The 9,294-nt window shown below is 52.7% G+C and overlaps 1 protein-coding gene across 1 annotated transcript in view; it reads left to right on the plus strand.

Annotated features, from left to right (window-relative positions):
• The window catches only part of MOB2 (MOB kinase activator 2), a 27,949-nt gene extending 25,299 nt beyond the window's left edge, over nucleotides 1-2,650 (plus strand). Inside the window, exons 4-5 of the mRNA XM_010139370.1 lie at nucleotides 914-1,038; nucleotides 2,340-2,650. Coding sequence (XP_010137672.1) covers nucleotides 914-1,038; nucleotides 2,340-2,650 — 436 coding nt within the window. The remainder of the gene's footprint in view (nucleotides 1-913; nucleotides 1,039-2,339) is intronic.
• Nucleotides 2,651-9,294: the final 6,644 nt, after the last annotated feature.

Raw genomic sequence — 9,294 nt, forward strand, 5'->3', positions numbered from 1 at the left:
AAAAAAAAAAGTGTTTTGCCAGATTCCTCGTGTAAAACATTTCGCACAGTGTGCCTGATGTGATGGGTGGCTGCTCCTGGTAACAGAGGTGCTTTAATTAACCATGACTTAAAGAAAACAACAAACCTTCAGTGCTTTGGCTGCTTTCAGATTCTTGTCAGGTGAGGGTTGCTGCAGTTAGTGACGATGGTGCTGGTAGCGGGTTGAGTTACTGCTGCTCTTGAAGAGCCAGGCGATGTGCTGCTGGCTCCTGGCTCTCAAGCTCCAGCAGAATCATTCACCGTGGCAGAGTCCAGTGTAAATCCAGATGTTTTGAGGAGTCTGTAAGTGTAAGGGAAGGAGCAGAGTCTTGAGGCACACTGGTAGGACGTGCCAGAGGGTCCTGAGAATTTTCCCCGCTAGGGTTTAAAAAGCGCTGCCAGTACTTGAGAGCAGCAGCTGGAGAATGCCGGAAAAACTGGTGTTTGGGAGCCACCTTCTGTCTGTTGAGTACTACTGCGTGTGGTGGTTAAGCATCGGCAGACCACGAACTGATCCCTGTGCGAACGCTGTTGCCCTGTGACAGCAGTTCCACAGCGCTTTCCTGTGCGGTGCTGTAAAGTGCGTGTAAACCCTCCTGCTGGCAGGGACAGAGTTACCGCTGCCGCGGTGGAGCTGCTGCCCTTGGAGACGTGTCAGCAGCCTTCCTGTGCTCGCACTCTTGGCTCAATCAATGGGGAGAAGTGACACTGGCTGACAGAACTTCAAGGGATTTGATGTTGAGGGATCCCCTGAAGTGAATCTCACCCGTAACAGCTGTGCTGCGGTTTGGTGCTGTGGCAGCTGGTTTATATCATTTAGACGCTGCCCTCGTAGCAGAGCGGAGCTGAGGAGTCATGGCACAGCACGGTGACACTGTCAATTCTCCCCACAGACAGTACTACTGGTATGATGAGCGGGGAAAGAAGATCAAGTGCACTGCTCCACAGTACGTGGACTTTGTCATGAGCTCGGTGCAGAAACTAGTGACAGATGAGGACGTCTTTCCAACAAAGTACGGTACGTCTGCTCGTGGGCGGGGGCATCCCGTGGCTCTCTGCAGATGCCCTGAGTAAGGTGGAAGCTGGCGTTCGGCATGTGTGTTAGTGCCCGGCAGCTTCCTCCCGTGGCTGTGTGACATTTGGGGGTCTGGTTTTGTGGTAAAGGGAGGTTTTGGGTTTGGTTGGTTCTTGCAGTGAGACGGACTGACACTGCTGGCCTGTGAACTGGGGTGAACACCACACAGCCCTGTCCTCATGGCTGGTATTTCACCCTGGGTACATCTGTTCCTCCAAGTGTTTTGAGATCCTCCAGCCTGTAGAGAGGACAAAAATGTGACAACTTGTCAGCGCGTCTGTGTTCAGCACAGCCTGCTGCTAGGGAGATTTCACCTTGTCGTGGTTTTAGCCCCAGCTATTAAGGAGGAAATAAATGGGATTGCCAGGAAGGTGGCTGGTCTCCCTCGTCCACTGGGACTTGTCTCACAGATTGTTTTGCAGCCTCCCATCCCTTCCCAAGAGGAAATAATGGGATTTTTAAGAACTGAAAAGCAATAGGGAAGTAATTTTAACTCAAATTTGCATCCTAATAAGATTGTTACAGGCAATGCCTTTGCTTAAGGGGAAGAAAATAGAGACCTGAAGATAATCGTAGTTGGGCTTAATCAGGACTAAAAGCAGCTGCTGGCTTGAGCCACTTCTACGGATGATTGGGGAACCGGAGATACCACAGTACAGCAAACGTTAAGCCGGTACCTTTGCTGAGAGCATCTGGATCAGGAGAGGGGCAGGGTCTAGCGAGAGTGCCCGGTAAGGCAGCAGCAGTGCAGCCGTTTGGGCTTTTAAAAATACTTCAAGGGCACTGAGGGCGTTTCATGCAAGTGGTTTGTCCGTGTGGCCGAGGTGCACTTTGGAGCGGTAACGTAGCTCGACTTCTGCACCGCGCACAGGACGGCAGGCGTGGCTTTCTGGCCTGCCTCAGTTTCACTTTCAGCACTGCCAGAGGAGTTATAGACAAACTAGATAAGGACCCAGAAGAGCCTCTCGTTATTTTTACAGCCAGTAACAAAAGATGTTGTGGTTTTAACGAATGATTACACCTGCTGCTGATTTTTTGAACCCTTAGGGTTTAACATGTAACTTCAAATGAAAATGCTTAAAACCTCCTTAGATTCTTCCTCTGAATTCCTATAAAAAGAAGCGAAGGGGATGAGATGGGGCCCACAGGTTGTCCACTGCGTGAGGTTGCTCTTGCCCACAAATGCTGCTGTGGGGCTGGGGGTGAGCAGCCGGAGTTATCACAGTGTCTCTCCTTCCTTTCAGGCAAGGAATTCCCAAACTCGTTTGAGTCCCTAGTGAAGAAGATCTGCAAGTACCTGTTCCATGTGCTGGCCCATATCTACTCCTCACATTTTAAGGAGACTTTGGCACTGGAGCTGCACGGACATTTAAACACACTCTACACACACTTTATCCTATTCATCAGGGAGTTCAACCTCGTGGACCCTAAAGAGACCACCATCATGGACGACCTCACAGAGGTCCTCTGCAGCAGCAGTGGCAGCAGCAGTAACGGGAGCGGCAACGGGAGCAGCAACAGCGCGGGAGCACAGAACCACGTGAAAGAGAGATGAGCCCTCCTGGCAGGATCCAAACTACCGTTACAGACACTGTTCCCTGCCCTCTGTGTTTGCGTGTGTACGCTCAGCTGTCCACACAGCCAGACACAGCCATGAGTGCTGCCACCGTGGGCCGCCTAGCCCAGCGGGACCGTGCGGAGCTTTGGGTGAACGCGCCAGCCGGCGAGAAGTTGCACCAGTTTTATTTTATTTCCTGTCCACTCCTCCTTTTACCTATCAGACGGATGACGAGTGCTGTTTTTAGAGAAGAGCCAAGCTTGACAGCGGGGCCACTCTTGGTTTTTTTTGGTTGTTCTTTTTTGTTTGGTTGGTTGGTTTTTTGTTTTTCTTTCTCTGGTCCCGAGTGCAAGCCCTTTGTCTTTCTAGGATGGTGGTCCTGCCATTTAAAAAATATCTATTATATTATAAGAAGTGACTTTTACTTTGAAGTGGCTTAAAATGCAGGTTTATTTGGGGTTTTTTTAGAGGGCGGGGGTGGTTTTTTGGTTTGGTTTTACACAGACTGCCCCTTGCCCTGCCAAAAACTCCCCAGTTGAGTGCATCTTGCCCTTTGTTAGTTTGGAATGGGAAGAAACACCTGGCTTGACTAGAGTAGCAACTAGGGGCTTGCTACGTGGTGGAGGTGGGCATGGTTCTCCAGTTGTCCCATCTAGCTGGTCACAACATGTGAACGCGCAAGAGGATCCACAAGCCTTTCTGCTTACTGCTCCTACAGCATATATACTCTTTCCTCTGCTCCCCCGCCTCCTCTTTGCCCAGGCGCACCTCTCCCAGTAAAACCAGTAAGGTCACTGGAGTCCAAAACCCCTGCGCAAGAGCCACCACCATTTGTGTCCCGTTGAACGAGGCCCGGGGAGGGGGGAGAAGGGTACACCGAGTCAGTCACCGCCTGTGCTAGAAAGATGGCTGTTGGCATAAAATTATATTGTTGGCTTATTTTAGTTCATCTGTTCTATAATAATAAAAAACAAATCTATCAGCCACAAGTTTTGTGTTTGTGTTTGCAGCGTCAAAAATCGGTGGAACCCACCCCCCCACCGCGTGCCGTTGGCCCTGCTGTGGGCCAGAGTTACATCTAATCTTCCAGTTCCCATCAATGCCCTGCTCGTCCCGGGAGTGCTGGGAACCTCCGCCCCGGGGAACCTGGGGATAAGCTGCAAGTTTCATGTTTGTACGTACTTAAATCCTTCAAATGCAGCGGGCTGCGGGGTGTCCTGCAGCAAGTCTGGTATCGCAGTGCCTGTGGGTGCAGCATTGTGTCAGTGTGGGATCTGGACAGTGACATCTCCCTGTCCTTCACGTTTCCCCTGAATTCGTGCAGTCAGCATTTCCCCGTGGGAAAATGCTGGATTTTTCTCACAATTGTGCTTCTATCAAATCTGTGGCAGGCTCTGAGAATTGTCTGTTACTGTTTTGGGTCATTATCCTGTGCCGTGTCCGTCGTTGCTAACCGACCTGGCATGAATCCTAGGTGGTTTCGCTCAGTGAGGTCTGTAACTGCAGTGAAGGGCAGTGGAGAGAAGGGAAGGAGAGCAAGGTGGGAGAGAAGGCAAAGCACAAGCACGTGGAAAAAACAACACGAGCAAGAAAGAGAGAAGGAAAAAGCACAAGCCAGGAAGAGGGGAACTTTTGTAGAGGTGTGCAAGAGCAACAACAGCTAAAGGAAGAAAAAACGCAAGTGAGAAAAAGAGGAAGAAGTCATAAAAGTGGGGAAAAAAAGGGCAGGAGAGGGGGAGGAGTGAGTGAGCGATGAGAAAACGACTTCAAACCCTGTGAGCCCGGCCTTGCCCTGTGTGGTCTGTCCTGGTTTGTGGGTGCCTTGAGAACCTGCAGGCACGTGCTGGAGCCTGGCTGGCTGCTCAGCTGGGTGCTGCTAATACGGATGCCAAGCAGTAAAAACATTAATTCAGCCCGACCAGGAGACGGGGGAAGCAGCACATCGGCTCTGCTGCTGGCTGCGGCAGCTGGCCCGCGTTTACTCCGCAGCAGCCGGGTGAGACTCCTGAAAGCACAGACGCTCCATCCAGCTCGGTGATGGCCGTGGATTTTACAAGCAGCTAACAAGCACACGAAGAATGGATCCTGTTCCGTGCAGCCGGTGTTGGGTTCAGCTGTGGGAGTAAGGCAGGCGCTGAAGCAGTCCGACATTAGTGCTCTTCTTGTCAGGAGCAAATGTTTCTGTAAAGCTCGGGACGCCTCAAGGTGTCCTGGCATCTTTCCGCGGGTACTGAATTCTGCTGCAGTAACTTCAGATACAGCAGCACCACCGAGTCCTCACACTCGGCCGTGGTTGCTCCACTGGGAGCATGGAGCCTGAATCCCCCTGGATCTGGCAGGCTCAGGTCTTCTAACGCTGAGAAGACGGTCACATCGCTGCTTTAAATGCGGTTTGTAGCTTGTTTAAAGTGCTGTCAGAACAACAGAGGCACCTTAATTATGCTACCTTCACCCCCTCCCTCCTCTCCACCCTGCTTGCCCTGAAGATCATGACACACCATACCATTGTTTAAGGGATCTAAACACAAACAAAACAACAAACCCATCCCAGAAAAACAACCAAACTGCCTACGAACACCACCCCCAGCATCCGTGCCTTTTGCAGGCCTCGTCTTGTCCAGCTCCGCTTTACAGCTGCTGTTGCAGAACCTCTGACCAAGTGTCTGGCCTAAAGCCATGACAGTGAGCACAGGGACAAAGTCCTTCCCTTCACAGCAGCTGGAGGAAAATAATTTCTCCACAGATGTCACTGGGACTAGGTACCAGCAGCTTCAAGGTCAGCAGCATGTGCCCGTTACCGGTGGTGACTGTGACCATTCCCGGTAGTGAGGGACAGCAACAATCCCACCAAGTCTTCTGCATGGAGAAACAGCCGCCTTGAGCTTCGACCTCAAGGCAGTGAAGCTGCGTAAGGATCGCACGACCAGCTTCACCCCATCCCTAAGGAATGTTCCCAAGGTGGCAAGCTGTGAAGTGAGTGGGGATCTTCTGCTTCAGCCCAGCAAAACCAGAGCTACGCCCTCCTTTCTTGCCTGGGAACTGCAGAGTGTTACCAAGTCTGAGATCCCATCAAGCACACTTGTTTTATACATGAGTAACAACCTTTTAGTCAAGAATTGTAAGAAACTCGACCTTGCACCTTGTGGAACACTTCCCAGCCAAGAAGCTCTGCGGAGGGAGAAAGCTGTGTTCTGGCTCTGAGGTACCAGCAGCTCTGGAACATGCCAAGGTGCTCCTGGAAGGGACCGGGGGCTAAAGGTGGCTGCTGAAGGTAACAATCAGCTCCTGCACATGAGCAGAAGACTCAAAAGGCTGTGACAGAAACAAGCACTCCCATAAGAGAACAAGCCAACTTTGGGCGCTGAGTACGCTGAGCTCACACAAAGCCACCCTGCATCGAATGTGCCCTTCCTCGCATCTATCCTGTGGTCCCAGCCAACCCACGGCTCACCATTGCAGCAGGGCACAGAACGGCTCGAACCCAGAAATGTGCCTCCGTTAGCTGAACGTTAGGAGGACAGAGGAATAGGTTTACTCTGTTCCAACCTGCTGAAGAAATGAGACCGATGGTTTCAGGACAGGTTGGGTATCTCTCCATGCCGTAGCTGTACGCCGTCCAGACAAATCCCAGTGGATGGAGCTGATGATGCCAAGTGAGGAAAACACCGAACAGCTGGCAAAAACCAGCCCTTGGTGTGCTGGCGGGGGCTCCGTTCTTTGTCACGGGCAGAAGAACTGTGCTGGTTGTGACCGCTGACCTGAACAACAAGCCTTTTCAGAGCTCGGTTAGCACGTGGCTCAGAGAGAACAGACAGTGGTGTGGCCAAGCCCACCCTCCAAGAGGAGGGAACACTCACAGAGCTTTGTCTAGCCAAAATAAAATGAAAAGTCTGAGCCTTACTTCTCTGTGTGTCATCATCTGCTAATTCTCTTCATTATAGTTAAAAAAGAGGCATAAACACTCTTTATAGCCTTCCCGTAGGCTGGCACAGGGTCAGGAGTGGTGCAGGGGCCCTTACGTTAACCCCCTCCTCCTTGGAGCGGTCTCGGGGTGAATTCAAAGGGACGGCTACAAAGAGCCTGGGCTAGCCAGAAGAGAGCAGCCCCCACCGCCCCCGTACGGGCAGGTCAAGTGGCGTCTTGCAAAGGACTTCGGCTGCGGCCGAGCCACTGCTCCAGCCTGACAGCAGGAAGGCTGAGAAGACACTTGCCCCCGAGGGCTGCTGAAGGAAACCTGAGCGAATTTAACTGGCGCGCTGAACCGGTGAAGAGGTGCGGGGCTCTCCCAGAAGGGCGGCAGTGGTGGTGCACGAGGAGCTGAAGGCGAGTTCTCCGCCCGATAAAGAAGAGAGGCTGCCCCACGCTCCAGCACCGCGCTCCCACCAGACCCCCCGTATGACCACGGCAGTTGCAGAGCCCCGCTCCGCTGCTGTCTGCACGGACCAGGTGCCGTTAGGAAAGACACTTCACAGCTTGTTCCCAGGCAGATGAGGGCTCCTACACGGGGACCAAGTATCCAGCACAAGAACCTGACATCTGTAGGGTCCATCCCCAGAATCAACTCAACGAATGTTCTTTGCACTCCTAAGCGTCCGAGCGGGTGGCATGGTTTGGGTGGAAGAGTGTCCTCCCTCAGGTGAGGCTGGTGGGCTCTGAACTACTGTTAGTACAGAAAGTCATCCCCATAACCCGTCTGGGCCCGCCTGGCAGGTTGGTTTAGTTTTATTGCACCTGATGCTGCAGTCAGCGCAGAGAGACGTGTCTGCTGTGGGATGACTCGACAGAAGGACGACTTCACTGCGCAAGGTGGAAACACATTGATTTTTAGTAACAAATCTGGGGACACTGGAATTGCTGACAGCCAGAACACTCACATCTGCTATTAAAGGAAATGATTTCTGTGAACGAGGAGAACCCTGTGCTTGGCTCCACTTAAAAAGGATAATCCAGAACAGGACTGGAAATGGGCGTTGAATAATCCTGGATTTTTACAGTTTCCTGAAATCTGTTTAAAACCTGTAGCAGAAAGAACTCCGTGTCCTTTTCCTCCTGGTTTCCTGACACTCAGCCACTTGGAAAGGCTGATTTCAGTCCTTGTGGCTGTGAAACCTCTCAGCAGGGTTCGAGAAGCAGAAGACAAGTTGTGCCTGAAGACCAGCTGTACCCGCTGCAGCAGAGCTGTGAAAACTTCAGCTACTTGCAGACCTCTTCTCCCTCCAGAGAGCACGAAGGAGTGTCTGTAGAACAGTGAAAGCTGGTACGATGATTCAAGCTACGTACAGATGCTGTGCTGGGACCAGAGCAGTGCGGCCCCACCGGTCAGAGGGTCAGGTAGTTCCTGGCAAATCCAGAAAGAAGACGGGCACCAAGACCTCAGCGTGAGTCGTGGCTGTAAATTTGTTCCTCGTTGCACCGGTGCCACTCGCGGTCTGCAGAAGAGCGGAGAACCAGTGCTGCCTCAGGGTGGACCCAGGAACAGTGCAGGGCGTCCCGCGCTTCACTCCTGAAGGGTGACATCGGGAAGACAGCAGGACAGCAGCTGGGCACTGCAAACCCTCCTTGGTCAGCACCCCGCGGCCGAGCAGAAACCACCGGTTGAAGCCAGGACGCTTGGGAGGCAGCGGATGAACTCTCCCGAGCCGGAGGAAGCAGCCGCACGGTTCCCAGCTGGACAGGCAAGGCCCTTCCCACGTGAGATGTTCACCCACCCCTTGGGCTCAGGGCTCCAGCCAGGTGGGTTCCAGCTCACGCAGAGCCCAGCAGCGAGGCACCAGAAGGGAGCACGGAATCGCAAAGGCCCCAGCAAGCACAAGCAGTTCTGCGGCGGGGGCTCAGCACAGAGTTACGGGGCACGCTGGTGTCCTGCGCTGCCAGGTGCGAACGCCCCACGGCACGCTGTGACGGCTGAGGGTCAAAAGCCACACTGAGGACACGCGGCAGGGAAGAACAGGAGACGCTCAGGGAATGATCGATGCCTGCCCAGCTCCAAATCAAGCCGAGCTGAGTCTGAGCCTCCGTGTGGAGCAGCCGCTGTTCTAGCTGCTCCTGGCCACACACCGTCTCCTTGAGGAGTTCGTGCTTAGGGCCTGAATCTGAACTGCCGGGACCGGGCAGGTCCTGAGTGCTGGTTTGGTGGACACCCGGCGGCACCTGGCTGACAGCTGGTTTGGCGCCTTCACCAGCCTGGCCCTGCTGCGCGGCTGTTCACGGACCATCAGGTTCCCTGGAATCACCTTTCTTCTGCCTATGTCAAACCACCAGGCTGAGTTTAGAAATGAGGTGGCAACCCTGTGGACAAAGTTAATCTTGTGGTGTAACTGCTGCTTCAGTGTGAAAGCAAAACAACTCGCCAACCCACCGCGGAATCTTGATTGGATTAGAAGCCTCTGTGCTTCATTATAATCTCCCCGATGAAGGCAAAAAGTGAAACTACGTCTGGAGAAGAGAGATTAAAAAACCTCATTATCAGTTATTACGGGATTAACGTTCGTTTCTGATCCAGGTGCTCCTCGGATAAATAGCTCAGGTGGTTTGTAAGAGCGTTGGCTTATTCTGCAGTGAAAGACTTCTGGCCCATGAAATGAAAACCGGGGCTTTTTTTTTTAAAGCCAGAAATCCAAAACGAAGAAAGCTTAATCACA

Source organism: Buceros rhinoceros, unplaced genomic scaffold, assembly GCF_000710305.1.
Source record: "Buceros rhinoceros silvestris isolate BGI_N320 unplaced genomic scaffold, ASM71030v1 scaffold17487, whole genome shotgun sequence".
NCBI classification, from domain to species: Eukaryota; Metazoa; Chordata; class Aves; order Bucerotiformes; family Bucerotidae; genus Buceros; species Buceros rhinoceros.